Source organism: Neophocaena asiaeorientalis, unplaced genomic scaffold (assembly GCF_003031525.2).
Source record: "Neophocaena asiaeorientalis asiaeorientalis breed wild unplaced genomic scaffold, Neophocaena_asiaeorientalis_V1.1 scaffold145, whole genome shotgun sequence".
In the NCBI taxonomy this organism is placed as follows: domain Eukaryota; kingdom Metazoa; phylum Chordata; class Mammalia; order Artiodactyla; family Phocoenidae; genus Neophocaena; species Neophocaena asiaeorientalis.
The window spans coordinates 720,370-735,871 of record NW_020172629.1 but is presented as its reverse complement, the minus strand read 5'-3'; the positions used below and the strand labels follow the sequence as shown (position 1 = coordinate 735,871).

Below are 15,502 nucleotides of genomic sequence, written 5' to 3'. Positions count from 1 at the left end.
CAAAGAAAGATGTGATTGCTGGGAGGAATGAAGAAAGAGCTCCTGTGAAAGCAAGTGCAACCCTTTGCAGCAGAGGGAGGGTCCCTGTGGATGGGGAGCTGGCTGCACACATGGGGGTCACCCGAGCCTTCACCTTCCCTTGGAGGTCTCGAACTGTGCCTCCCTGAGGTCGTGGGCTCCCGGGACAGAAACCCTTCCTCCTCTACCCTCAGGCCAGGCTCCCGTAGCACTGCTGGCACACAAGCCCGACAGCTCTTGGTTGCGGGCTTGCCTGTGCCTTGTAGGGTGTGGGCACATCCCCAGCCTCTACCCACCAAGATAACACCCCCCAACCAGTCATAACAGCCAAAAACATCTCCCAACGTGGCAAGATGTCCCCCGAGGCAAGACTGTCCCTGGTTGAGAACCACCGCTGTAGGCGTATTGTTATCAAATGGAACACAGCCAAAAGTGATTTTAAAAAAACATAATAATTATGGAAAATGTGAACAGCATGAAAATAACCAATCTGAAAGTCTAGATTTACACTCTAAGTACCTCATTCAAATCCTCCGAGAACTGCACGGCACCCAAACAGCCTTCCTCCGGGGCAGCTACCACCAGATCGGGCTGCACAGCCTGGCAGGGTCCCTCCTTCCAGCTCCATCTCCACCCACGGGATCAGCAGAGTCCACTCATCTTGCCGTTGCCATAAAGAAATGCCTACTTCCCAGTTCTTGCAAAAATAAAATAGGAGGAAGAGGCGAAGAAGGAGAAGAAGGAAGAGGAAACTATCAGTATCATTTCAAAGATTTTAAAGGCATTTCAAAGCAGTTGTTTTTGTTTGTTTGTTGCGGTACACGGGCCTCTCGCTGCTGTGGCCTCTCCCGTTGCGGAGCACAGGCTCTGGACGCGCAGGCTCAGTGGCCATGGCTCACGGGCCCAGCCGCTCCGCAGCATGTGGGATCTTCCCGGATCAGGGCACGAACCCGTGGCCCCTGCATCGGCAGGCGGACTCTCAACCACTGTGCCACCAGGGAAGCCCAAAGACAAAGTTTTTTTTTTTCATTTGAATGACTCATCATCCCCATCACCTTTAGACAAGTATTTTCACTTTTATACATTTCTATCCAGTGTGGGCCACGTATATATTTTTCAATGACTATATATCAACTACATACAATTTTGTAGCCTGATTGTTTTACTTAACCTTGTATTATAAGCCTTTTCCCAAGATGCAGTATAGTTTCAGAATTATAAGTAATCATGGTTGAGCAATATCTCAACAATGGCAAATCAGTTAGGAGAAGCTCGGTTTCGTTGTGATTAGAATCAATTCCAGACTATCCCAATGAGGTTTATCCTGTGCTCACTCCAAGTCCACTGAGGGTCTGGATAGCTCGCTCACTGTGACACAACCTGACTGTGATATCAGAGTCCCTACATCAGGGGAAGAGCCCATGGAGAACCCCCAGCAGCTTTACCTGCTCCCCCCAGGTGACCCAGACCGCGTCTGCTCCCAGCCTAGCGGCCGGGATTAGTTATTGCCATGGGGCCGGGAAACATTTCCTGTGTATCCAGGAAGAGAGGAAGTGCTGAAACTTCTGTGCGCCCTGATGGTATGTAAGGTACCGTTAGTAAACCGTTCACTCCCATTGCTGAATTTTATTTCCAACAGCTAACGTTTTATGACTCAAACTCCCTAGTCCTCGTAGGGGAACTCTCAGTTACTTAAATCCTTGATCTCAAACGTCACTGATCGTCAGGGGTGAAACTCAGAAGGTGGTTCTGTTATTGCCAGGTTGGGGACCACGACATTCAAGTCACAAGTAGTTTTCAAGCCAAGGGTGATTGATGCCTCAATTTCCAATGATCTATGACAGGGGTTTCCAAGCTCAGAGCTCTGGATCCTTGCTGGGAGCCTGGGAAATCATCACAAGGGGCCTAGAGATCTATACTCAAACCAAGCATTGACTGAACACTGAATAAACAGTGATGACTGTACACACAATTTGGGGAATATACGTGGTGCTATTGTGACTTACAAAACATAGATGCACTAAACACATTCCTACAGATACATCTCTGACTTTATGAGTTGGCTCAAGATAGACTCTACCAGTCAAAGTCCCAGAAGGAAATAAATGGACACTCAAAGGGGGTGACTGAGGAGTTTACTGAGAGGACTATTAATCCAGGGAAATCAGGAAAAGACGGTGATGCTCCCCAGAGCTAGGAGGAGTGGAGAGCCTTCCATCTCTAGATGAGGGGGCAGCGGAGGGGCTGTAGCCAGTCGCAGCTCCACAGCTGAAGCGGTCAGAGAAATTAGCACTGTGACCTCACCCTCCTCTGGGCTCTCCCCACCCCCACGGGGAACCTAGGGCCCAGGACCTGGTGAGTCAATATAGGGCTACCTCTCGGGGCTCAGAACAGATGGAGAAGGCCAGAGAGTGCATCTGGAGAGGCAAAGAAGAACTTTGGCACTGATGTTAAACATTCAACTGTCATTATGTGAGCACCTACACACTTCTTTACGTTAAAAAGTGTCCTCATACCCTGAAGAGCTGGGAAACATTGAGCCACTTGCCAAGCCCAGGTTACCCCTGTAGCACTCATTCTGTGATGACTCGGACAACAGAGCCATGTCTCTCGAGGAAGGCAAGTTGTTCTGCAAAATTCCATTGATCACAACTTCCTTTAATCCATCCCATTATCAGAGCATGCTGTGTTAGCCGGGATTCCCTGTAACACAGCCTGAGCAAAGATGATGTGCTCACGTTTGATTGCAGGTGCAACCTTAAGGAAGCCAGAGCGACAGGGAAAGGAGAACGAGGTAGGGAAGAGGGGAAAGAAGATAAAAGGTCATGCTTTTCAGAGCTGGCTACACTTTCACGAAAAACACACCTAGTGCTTAGTCATAAGAGATGTTATGGGAATGTCTAGAACCTCTGCATCTCAGAACCATTTATCTGGGAAGGAAGTGGGAGGATGCTGGCTCCTTGCATAGACCTTCCTCGTTGATCAAAGTCATCCCACGGGGCATTTTCTCCTCACGCATCAAGGTTGTGTCACCAGCACCTCTGGGCAGCCATGGGGGAAGACAGATCTCACACCCACAGCCTGGCACTTCATCACAGTTCTGAAGTGGGGGAAGGAACCAAATTCTCTATGGATCCATTGGTCAACTCCAAGCCTCGGATGTTACCTGCCCCTGTGCCCACTATTACAGGACAGGAAGAGAGATACCTATAGCCCATTGATAGATGACCACATGGCCACCATCACCAGGGAAACAAATCTCAGCCCTCTTATTCTTCCTCTGCTGCAGGACCAAGACAGAGCATCACCTGGACCATAGAGCTGATGCACCCAAGGCCAATTCTCTTGACACTCCCATTCCATTCTCAGCACCCAAAACACATTATTATCATGCACTACTCAAACAAAGACTATAGAGGTTCATCATTGCGTACAGAACTCCATTTTCACCCAAGATGTGTGTGTGGGTCTATGTGATATATCTGTGTCAGTGGGTCCCCAAGACTACTCTCGAACTTGATGATTCACTAAAAGGACCCACAGGACTCAGAAAAAGCTGGTATCCTCGTGGCTATGGTTTATGATAAAGAAAAGATACAGATTAAAACCAGCAATAAGAAAAGGTCGTGGTTGGAGGAAGCAGCCCCAAGCTTGCAGGTCTCTCTCCCAGTGCAGTTACAGGGGAACACACAACTCCCAGCAAGTGTGTGACAACACAACGCATGGGAAGTGTTGCCAACCAGGGAAGCTCACCTGTGCCGTGGTGTCCAGGGTTTTATCGGGTCTGTCATGTAGTCCAGGCAGCACACCCACAAGGCAAAGAACAGCAAAGATTGCCAGCGAACCACCAGCAGCCAGGAGAGGGGCCTGGAACAGCTTCTCCCAACCAGCCTCAGAAACCAGCCCTGCCAACACCTCGAGCTCAGCCTCCAGACCTGTAAGACAAATCCTCTTGTGTAAGCCACCCTGTCCACCTAGCAAACCAACACATCTAGGATGTCTACTGCAGGGTCCCCCCCTTGGACAGATGCTTTTTCTCATATAAAGTTTTCTCCCTGTATGAGTTTCCTATGGCTGCTGTAACAAATTACTACAAACGGTGAATTGAAACAACACACATAGCTTCTTTTATGGTTCTGGAGTTTAGAAGTCAAAAACCAGGACTGGGTCAAATCAAGGTGCTGCTAAAGCCATGCTGCATCCAGGGCTCTAGGGGAGAATCTGTTCCCTTGCCTTCTCCAGCTTCAAGGGCTCATTCCTTCTGGAATGGGCCACAGCAACTGCCTTCAGCGTCAAAGCAAGCAGCATAGCACCTGCTTCGACTGTCACGTTGCCTTCTCCTGCAACCTAAGAGTCTCCCTCTGGCTCCGTCTTACAAGGACGTTTGGGATACATTTAGGGTCCACCTAGATTATCCACGGTAACTGCCCCATTTTAAGATCTTAACTTAATCATATCTGTAATGTCCCTTTTGCCATATAAGGTTAACATCCACAGGTTCCAGGGATTAGGAGCTGGGCATCTTTGGCAGGCATTATTCAGCCTTGCACACTTCTCTCCTGAGCTTGCAAGGAGATTTTATTATGGATTAAAGACCTAAATGTAAGACCTGAAACCATAAAACTTCTAGAATAGAACAGAGGCAGAACACTTTTGGCATAAATCATAGCAATTTTTTTTTTTTACCTGTCTCCTAAAGCAAAGGAAATAAAAGCAAAAATAGGGCTTCCCTGGTGGCACAGTGGCTGAGAGTCCGCCTGCTGGTGCAGGGGACATGGGTTCATGCTTCGGTCCGGGAAGATCCCACATGCCGCGGAGTGGCTGAGCCCATGAGCCATGGCCACTGAGCCTGCGCGTCCGGAGGCTGTGCTCCGCAACGGGAGAGGCCACAGCAGTGAGAGGCCCGCATACCGCAAAAAAAAAAAAGAAAAAGAAAAAAGAAAAAAGAAACAAATGGGGTTATGTTGATTTTTAAATGCCAATCTCACATTCCTGGGATAAACCCCTTTTGGCCATGATATATTATATATTTTTAGATTCAAACTGCTAAAGTTGTGTTAAGAACATCTGAGTTCATCATGTCTATTGGTCTGTGGTTTTATTTTCTTGTATTGTCTTTTTCTGGTTTGGGTAGCGATGTAATACTGGACTTTGAGAATGATTTGGAAAGTATTCTCTCCTCTTCAGTTTTCTGAAAGTTTGTTTAGAATTGGTATTACGTCTTCCTTAAATTTTGGCAGACTTCACCACTAAGGCTACAGTTTTCTTTATGTGAAGGTTTTTAACTACAAATTCAATTTTTTAAATAAACGCAGGGCGATTCAGTGTATCTACTCCTTCTTGGGTGAGTTTTGATAGTTTGTCTTTCAAGAAATTTACCCATTTTTATCTAAGTTGTGGAATTTGTGGATGTTTTTGGGCATAAATTGTTCAAAATCTTCTCTTATCCTTATCATGTAGGATATTTCCCTCTTATCCCTGACACTGGTAATTTGGGCCTCATCTCTTTATTTCCCAATCAGTCTTGCTAGAGATTTATCAATTTGGTTGACCTTTTCCAAGAAGCAACTTCCAAGTGTCACTGATTTTCTCTCTCGTTTATCTGCCGTCTAGGTCTCTGATTTCCGTTCTTATCTTTATTGTTCCCTTTTCGTCTGCTTAGCTGGAGCTTCCTGTGCTCTTCTTTTACTAGTTTGCAGGCTAGGAAAAATCACGGATAAAAACGTGACTTTTGCACGATATGGAAAACACTCTCCTGTCGGCCGCTTGCACTTTGTTCATTCATTGTTACAGCCACATGCTTTGCAGCAGAACAAAAGATATTCCCTGCCAAGGGGGACAAAGTTTCCTTTAAGGTCAAATTGGACATGCTCTATGTCTGATCATTATCAGCCTCCATCTTCAGAGAATTTGTCCTCATTACCTACCTACAACCTTAAACCTAGATTAACTCAAGATCCCCTTAAATGCTTGTTAGAAGAAATCTTAGAATATGCTTTCGCAGAAAATCATGCCTGTCCCCTTAGAGTTAGGAAGAATGTTTGCCATAGAAAATTGAATTCACTTACCAACTTGCTATAATTAACCCAGTAACTTTGACCTAACCGATCTCTTCCGAGTAACATTGCCTCTATGTAAACTGAATCCATTCTCTTGCTAGCTTACAAAATCTCTCAGATTATGGGTCTAGATCTTTCTTCTTGCCAGCTATGCAAGTGAAGTTAAAATGGAAGTGTGAGCATTCATTTTGGAAAGCAGTGGGAAATATTCTTCACAGCTCACACCTTGCCAACAGGCCCCTGGGAGAGGCGTTTGGATCGGATGGTAAAGAGTCCTCCACTCGTTGGGCGGTTTTCATTTAAGCTTTGGAATCCTCTGAAGCCCGTGGACGTGGGCCGATGCGCGGGACGGCAGGGAGCTGCCCGGGCTGCAGTGCTTAGGGCGCGACAACACTCCTGGGCGTGCCCTCACCCCTGCGAGACCCCCTGCTCCTGTGGTCCCCGGCTCCGTGGGATTCCCGGTGCTGCGCGGTGGGACTGGCTTCTCTCCTGTCCTGCTGCCTGCCTGAGAAAAAGTCAGGAGATCATCAGGAAGCTCTGGTTCCAGGAAATTACACAAGGTTTTCTCTTCGATTTAAATTTGATGTTATAAAGAGATGTGAGCAAGGAGAAATCAATCGGGCAGCCTCTCCTGGGAGTCAGGGGGCCAGGGAGTCACGTGATGAGGAGACTGTGGCCTCATCTCTGCTCTGTGGGTGCATCGGAGCTGCAAGGAGTCCCAGCACCATCTCCTTCTGCAGCATAGCTGTTTTTTTGAAGTACAGTTGATTTACAATGTTGTGTTAATTTCTGGTGTGTAGCAAACTGGTTCCGGTATACGCATACACACATTCTTTTTCAGATTCTTTTTTTTTTTTTTGCTGTACGCGGGCCTCTCACCATTGTGGCCTCTCCCGTTGTGGAGCACAGGCTCCAGACACGCAGGCTCAGCGGCCATGGCTCACGGGCGCAGCCACTCCGCGGCATGTGGGATCTTCCCGGACCGGGGCACGAACCCGTGTCCCCTGCATCGGCAGGTGGACTCTCAACCACTGCGCCACCAGGGAAGCCCTTCAGATTCTTTATCGTTATGGTTTATCACAGGATATTGAATACAGTTCCCTGTGCTATACAGTAGGACCTTGTTGTTTATCCATTCTCTGTATAATAGTTTGCATCTGCTAATCCCAAACTCCCAATCCATCCCTCCCCCTCTCCCTTCCCCCCGGCAACCACAAGTCTGTTCTCTGTGTTTATGAGTCTGTTTCTGTTTTGTAAATATGTTCATTTCTGTCATATTTTAGATTCCACATATAAGTGGTATCATATGGTATTTGTCTTTTCCTCTTTCTGACTTGCTTCACTTAGTATGATAATTTCTAGTTGCATCTATGTTGCTGCAAATGGCAATATTTCATTCTTTTTTTATATTCCATTGTAGATATGTACCACATCTCCTTTATCCATTCATCTGTCGATGGACATTTAGGTTGCTTCCATGTCTTGGCTATTATGAATAGTGCTGCTATGAACATAGGGGTGCATGTGTCTTTTTGAATTATAGTTTTGTCTGGATATATGCCCAGGAGTGGGATTGCTGGATCATATGGTAGCTCTATTTTTAGTTACTTCAGGAGCCTCCATACTGTTCTCCATAGTGGCTGCACCAATTTACATTCCCACCAAGAGTGCAACACCATTGTTTGATGATGTCATCGTGATGTGTCAGTGATGTCACAGTGGCCCTTCTCTCCTTCGATTCCCCCTTCCTTTCTCTGTGATGTTTTCCTTCATCCACCACCAGTCACCCCCCTGTCTTCCCCAGGGTCGTCTGTTTCTTTCCAGCAAGCCCTACAGACCTCTACAACCAAAGGAAGCCACACGCATATTTCTTTTTCCCTTTCATTTTATAGGGAACACCTTTAACTAAAAGTTATCGAGCACTTACAATGAGCCAGGAATGTACACCTTTTGAATTCTCAGACAACCCTATGAAGCAGCAAGTATTAGGACCTCCATCTGACAGGTGGGAAAGTGAGGCACAGAGGAGGTGAAATAACTCACCAAAGATCTCTTGACCAGAAATGAAAAGCTTGGAATTTGATCCCAGCCCCACTCCAGAACCCCACCCCTTAGCGCCCACACTGTGCGTTATGTATTTTCATTGTCACTTAGTGTATGCTATTGTTACAAGTAATAGTGGGAACCGTTATACTGATTGTTAGTAGAAACATGCAGAGGGACACACCTAGGACCGCCTCACCTGCCATTACTTTTCATGGGAAAATCTGCTGCAATGTGTGGCTTTCCAGGAACACGCCTGTCTCGTAAAGCAAGGACCAGCTGTGTCTGCGTTTCAGCCCCATGGCCACCCTGCAGGTCAGGGCCAGCCAGGGCCCTGTTACGGAGACAGACCCGGCAACACTGGACTGTTGGAATAGCCAGGCGTTGGCTGACACGGCACACGACAATTGAAATACAGAGAAACCAAGCCAATTCGCAGTCGGGCTGACGTCCAAAGTCACCATCCTGATGCCATAACCCCAGATCAGAAGGTCAGTGTTGCCCTGAGTCCGTCAGACGGCTAACTACCCACCTCACAACATCCTTGGGGGACAGGAGACAGGTGGGTTTGGAAGAAAAGGTGATGGAGAAGACCTGGAGGAGGTAAGCCAGCCAGGGCCTGGGGTGGGGAACGTCAGGGTCGTTCAGGGCATGGGGTCCATCGAGAGGAGCCACCACGTTCCACGTCATTCATAACAGGCCACAAACTCACAATGGGGTATGACTGCTCCCCAAAAGTAAGGGAATCCATGGACTATATTTTCGGAATGGTGGCCCATGCCTGCTTTGAACGTGACCTCCTGGAATACGTGAGCACTTAAAAGCAGGCCCCATGCATGGGGGACACGCTGACCCGCCCGCAGCCAGGAACCCAGTGCCCCGCCACCCAGCGAGGGTCCAGGAGCTCCAGCAGGGCCAAAGCTGGAGAAAACCCTCCCTTTCTTCACCACATCACCACGAGCCCCTCAACCCCGTCCTCCCATCCCCTGTCCCGCAGCTGCCTGCAGATTCCCCAAGGCCCATCTCCCCACCCGGAGGGTGGCAGGGCTCGACCTCCCCTGGGCACCTGCCCTCCCCCGTTCCCTCCCCTACCAGCCCTGCCCCTCCTGCCTCCTGAGCAATCACTGGTTCCCAGGACACATCCCTCACCACCAGGTGTCCCGAGGCCTTCTCCATCTCACACCGCCACTTTCAGATCGCCTCCTCCCCCCGCCGACCTCTGTTTCCCCCATAGCACTGTCCCTCTCCCTCCCCAAGAGTAGAAGCAAATACAGTGATGGAAACTCAGGGAACCTGGTGGCCATTTTTAGGGACATAAATAAAATAACGAATGCACAAGACGGGGCAGTGGGAAACACGCTCTTCGGTGGTTTTGTCGGGGGGCAGGGGGAGGGTCTCTGAAACCACCTTCTGAGTGACAACTGCCCAGTGACTGAGCGCTTTAACCAGGTGACTGTGGCCAGACACATGATTGGCTCTAATTTTATTCCCGACATACTTCATGGGGAGAGAGGGAATAAACAGTCTGATGAGAATCTTTGCACCAAGAAGCTGTTCTCAGAATCTCTTCAGAGATTTCCAATAGAAAATGCTAGAAGGATGTAATTCTACAAGGAAGCTGCACGGTTGTCTTATCTGAGAGCTGGTCAAGTAGATGCACAGTCTGGTCAGAAATGCAGACTCTGAGAGCTTCTCTGATACTGCCAGTGGTCCCCAGGTCCCGGGGCTGCGGGTGATGGATGGGGCGGGAGCTAGGCACACACGGCTGACTTCAATCCCATGCCTGGCCTGCCCTCCCAGCTCGGCCTGGCTGCTTCTTACAGATCCAGTTCTGAGTAGATCATCCTGAAAAACAGCTTGAAACCAACACACCGTCTGCGGCTCTAAACTGGAAACTTTGGACAGAATTTAATTTTTTAAAACAGTTTAGGGGCTTCCCTGGTTGCACAGTGGTTGAGAATCCGCCTGCCAATGCAGGGGACACGGGTTCGATCCCTGGTCCAGAAAGATCCCACATGCCACGGAGCAACTAAGCCCGTGCACCGCAACTACTGAGCCTGCACTCTAGAGCCTGCGAGCCACAACTACTGAGCCCACATGCCATAACTACTGAGCCTGCGTGCTAGAGCCCACGAGCCGCAACTACTGAGCCGCATGCCACAACTACTGAAGCCCGCGTGCCTAGAGCCCGTGCTCCACAACAAGAGAAGCCACGGCAATGAGAAGGCCGCACACCTAAACGAAGAGAAGCCTGCGCACCGCAACGAAGAGCAGCCCCCACTCTCCACAACTAGAGAAAGCCCGCATGCAGCGACGAAAACCCAACGTAGCCATAAATAAATAAATTTTAAAAAAGAAAACCATTTAAATTACACTGGCAGACAGTTGCCAAATGTCTGCAAGAAAACCCGCAACTTATCCCTAAAGCTCCACGTGCCCCTCGCCTTCGGCAGCTGCCCCCCACTCCCTCCCCCTCCCGTGGGGGAGATCTGTGGGGAAGCCCAGTCCATGCTGGGTCCTCGCTGGGGAGCCGGGTGGCTCAGCCCCAAGCGGGCTCCCTGGAGAAGGCAGGGGAGGGGCTGCACGGCACAGAGCGCACGTTAGAATCACAGATGTTAGATGTGGTTTACTTTTTGCCACCAGAAAAGATGTCATTGACTGCAGGCTTGACCAAGAAGGTTCTTTTAATTCTGGAAAGGACACAAAAGAGTGATCTGGGTCATGCTTAAGAGCTTGGAGCAGAGGCGCTGAGCATGGGGCCTCCAGCTCCGGAGAGAAATTAAGGTCCAAGGGAGGGACGTCCTTTATGAGGGAGACTCTGGCCGCGCATGTGCATCTGTGGGCAGAGGCCAGGCCGGCAGCCTGGCAGTGCTGGCCACCCAGCGTCCGCTTCTCTCTTCCTGGGCTTATGGGTCACGATGCTGACCTGTTACAGGAATGAAATTCCACATGTCTCTTGCATGGTTTGGGAAAGCATGCATACGCTCTTGCAAATTGTAGGGATTTAGGCATAGATATAAATATAGACCAAGACACCCCCAAACATGGGGCAAAGGGGAAAGAAGGACTTCACACCCCGCCAACTGTTGGGGATCAAACTGGGTCCTCCCTGAAACGCGTATTTCGGACCCTTGACCCCAGTACCTCATGACGTGGTCTTATTTGGAAATAGGGTCTTTACAGAGCAAATCAAGTTAAAATGAGGTCAGTAGGGGAGCCCTCATCCAAGATGGCTGGTGTCCTTATCAAAGGCGGAAATTCAAACACAGAGTCAGACGTGCATACAAGACAAGCAGACATGCATTTATGTGGCGATCAAGACACGTGTCTACAAGCTGAGAAGAGAGAGGCCTCTGAAGGAACCAACCCAGCAGACACCTTGATCTGGGACTTCCCACCTCTAGAACCAGGAGACAAGAAATCTGAGTTGTTTAAACCACCCAGTCTGTGGTAGTTTTTTGTGGCAGGTCTAGAAGACTGATACACTGGCATATAATAGGCCCTCAATAAAATTTGAAGATTAAATAAATCATATAATGGTAACTGCTTGGAAAACTCCCAAAAGGGACGGAACCCCCCAACAACTACGTAATCCTTTTTCCTCCCTCCTGCAGCAAGTGACACCAACAGAGCTGACGGCAAGGTCCACCCAGGGCCAGCCCTCTCCAGGAAGACGGGCCCTCATCCGACGGCAAATACGAACACGTGCTTATTCCCCAATTACCGGCCCTGAGGAAGGAAACCCTGCTTGCATGCGCTTTCTGATATGTACAGATTAGAGAGAAAAGAAAGCGGTAATTGGATTTCTCCACCATCGACAATCTCTCCCCTGAGAAAAGTCACAGATTAGGGAGAGATGCACCCTTTGTGCTCCGAATAAGGTAGAGAGATTGTCCTTGGTTTTCATCTCAAGTCTCTAATGGCTAAAAACACGACAGAAATGGAGAGAACCCCTCTGTGGTGTTGCTGGTGAGGGCACCAGGCTTCTGTCTGCCCGTCCTGTGAGAAAGCCCCTCTGCCGTTGCTCTGTGTGCCTCTGTGTGCACCCCCGGGGCAAAGCACTGCTCAGACAATTCTTTTTTAAAGATTTTTTTTTTATGTGGACCATTTTTAAAGTCTTATTGAATTTGTTACAATACTGCTTCTGTTTTATGTTTTGGTTTTTTGGCCACGAGGCATGTGGGATTTTAGCTCCCCGAGCAGGGATCGAACCCGCACCATCTGCATTGGAAGGTGAAGGTGGACCGCCAGGGAAGTCCCTGCTCAGACAATTCTAAGTCCCCCCCCGCCAGAGGCAGGGCCGAGAAGCCGAACAAGCTGGAAACTCTCCGACCACTGCCCTTGGTAGAACATATAGGGCCTTCCACACACATGAGCCAGTTTCTATATCTTGGTGTCTTAAAATTTCTCTTTGTGATTAAAAGAAGTCAAAGTGTGATCTGGTCCAGAGAACAGAGGCAGCCTCAAAAATGGCACACCCTAGAACCACTGGCATACCCTATGACCGAGGCATACTTAAAACCGCTGGCACAACCTACAGCCAGTGGCATATCCTATGAGCAATGGCACACCCCATGACTGATGGACTTACAGGGGCTGTACAGGAATCCACAGGGGAACGTGTGGAGTTGTGTGCTACACACCAGGGGGTCTGGCAGCATTAAGGAAAGGAGACATCCATTCACAGGAGATGGCATCCCAGTTGTATCTTAGAGGCCTGGAGGCATTTGAATCAGCAGAGAGGAGCCATCTGGACCTCCAGCTCTGGGTGGGAACCCTGCCTTCCCACCCCCAGTTGACGCTGTGCTACAATAATGGCCTTTCTTGCAGAGAAATATGCTCACATTCCTTTGCTGCTTGCAGTCCTTCCATGGCCTCCACTGGCTCCAGGGTGAAGCCCCGAGCATGGCAGCCAAGGCTCCATGGGTCCTGCCTGGTCTCTCCACACCCATGCCGGGCCATCCCAACCTCTGGCTGCAGTGCTCACCTCCCTCTGCACACCAGTCTCTGTGCTTTGCCTCTTCATTCAAGGCCACCTGGGGAACTCCTACATCCTTAAAAATAATAAAGTTCCATTCAGATTGATGTGACCACCCCCCCCACAAGAGAGGAAAATCCTCTCTCCCTATTCTCTGGCATGCACACCTCTGCACTAGACCACACAGCCATCATGTGATCACAGGGCTGTCTCCTTTGTGAAACCATAAGCCACTTTGTCAGAATGGGTCCTGGGAGGCTGACTCTGAGATGGAGATAGAGATGGAGATGGGGATGGGGATGGGGGTGGTGGTGGGGTTGGAGATAGAGATGGAGATGGGGATGATGAGGGTGATGGTGATGATGGAGATGGAGATGTGTTATGGTGATGGTGTTGGAGATGGAGATGGGGATGGAGATGGAGATGGGGATGGGGATGGTGGTGGGGATGGAGATAGAGATGGAGATGGGGATGATGAGGGTGATGGTGGTGATGGTGATGGGGTTGTCATTGAGGATGGGGATGGGGATGGGGATGGGGATGGGGATGGAAGGGGAAAGAAAGGAAGGGAAGTGGAGGAAAGGGGAGGGGAGGGGAGCACTGTCAAGAGGGAGGGGTCAAGTCGGATGCAGTCTAAAGAAGACTTCAGCTGACCCTGCGTGGAGGCTGTGAGCCAGGCTGTCAACCCTTCAGAGTTGATCCAAGTTGAAGCCAGAGGGCAGTGACTCTGTTACCTCCCTCCCCCCACTTCAGCGAGTCACTGGAGGGAGAGTGGGTGGGAGAACAGGGGTCCATGAAATGGATGTGACCTTGGGGAGGCTGCAGCCCAGGCATCCCCATGGGGGCTGCCGGCTGAGAGGTGTCTGCTGGAGCTAAGACCTTCATCACTGGGGGCAGTGGGGAGGGGGATGTATGTGGTGCATCGCAGCATCCACCACGCTCCCTGAGGGAACAGTCCAACTCTCACTCATTACTAGGCACACTATCTCTAGAAAGGGCATCTAACAAGTTGTATTATCTTTAGGACAACAGAACTACTACTCCATCCCGCCGTCCAACGTGTCCCCTGTGGCCTCAAGGAGCTCTGCAGACCTCTTATCTCCAGTGCTGACCACAGCCTGCTGGTGATGAAGAACCTTCCAATTTCTCCAGATCGCCAAGGACAAGACTGCACAACCCAAGGGCATAGATCAGGCAGTGCTGTATGTATTTCAAAAGCCATAGCTCTGTGCCTAAGATGTGTATACGGCATAAAAGTCCATAGAATATAGCCCACTAAATGTTCTGGTTTTCGTATTTAAAACCTGGTGTGGATTAGATGCTCTTTTGAAAGAACTTCAGTTAAATCTGCTGGTCAATCTTAGACTCCTATGAAGACAAGTGAAACAGCCAGGTGGGATCACAGTCCTATACCTCGGCGCACTCGTCTGTTCTCTGAGAAGTGGTGTTTGCGTTCTCAGCTCTCCTGTCAGATAAAAACTGCCTTATGTAAAAGAAGGTCATTTCTCTACATCATCCTGCTGGTGGAGTGCACTGCGGCTCACCCCCAATCTCTCCAACTGAGAATAATGCCAGCTCCAGCACCCCACCTGGGCTCCCCTCCAAATTATTTCACCTGACAGCGAAAGCCCAGCCAAATACCATCTTTTCACTCTCATTTCTCCTCTGAAATCCTGCAGCATTTGTAGATAGATCAGAGGCTTAACCTCGATCACATATTAACATATATAGTTTTCCTAATAAGACTACAAAATCTCAAGGGTCGAGAAGGTGCTGAATATTTCCTTCTGGGCACCTGCGCATTCAAGGTGAGATGGTAAGGCAGCTCCAGCCCATCAGTGCGGCGGTGGGCACCTTGGGTGTAGCAAGTGAAGGACGGGGTTTCTATGATCCAGGCTCACACACCACAGTGCAAAGCGGATGTTAGAAACGGGATGGATGGAGAAGGGAGAGGAGGGGAAAGCATCTCGGGCGGATGGAGGGGAGGGACCCTCCTGCCATCTCTCCATCCCCACGCACCCACCCGTGCCCACTCCCTGATAACACTCACTCCCAGAGGCACTGCGGAAACGTTTTCATCCTTACCATCCATTAGAGCCGGCAAAGTACAGAGGACCTTTGTCTTTACGAATCAACACAGCAACTTCTCAGCTATAGTCCCTTACGTAAAATTTCTAGGGGACTCAATTAGTTCCATTTATTCATTCACCAAAACCTTATTTTATCCATTTTAAGCTAAAAGCTTTCTTAAATGGATGACACACCTTCATGCCTTCTTAAGCAGTGAGTACTGATCCTCTATCCTCTTCCTTATTCAGAATCGCCATCGTGCGAACGAACTCCTGTGCTGAGCTGACCTTTCTCACCATCGGGGTCAACCCTACAGTTGGGGTGCAGCCCCTTG

The 15,502-nt window shown here is 49.4% G+C and overlaps 1 protein-coding gene across 1 annotated transcript in view; it reads right to left on the bottom strand.

Moving 5' to 3' along the window:
• Nucleotides 1-389: 389 nt before the first annotated feature.
• The window catches only part of ACTR3B (actin related protein 3B), a 105,594-nt gene continuing 90,481 nt past the window's right edge, over nucleotides 390-15,502 (bottom strand). The window contains exons 10-11 of the mRNA XM_024739145.1: nucleotides 3,772-3,953; nucleotides 390-715 (exon numbers count right to left, since the gene is read on the bottom strand). Of these exons, the coding sequence (XP_024594913.1) occupies nucleotides 703-715; nucleotides 3,772-3,953 (195 nt within the window). The 3' untranslated portion in view covers nucleotides 390-702. The remainder of the gene's footprint in view (nucleotides 716-3,771; nucleotides 3,954-15,502) is intronic.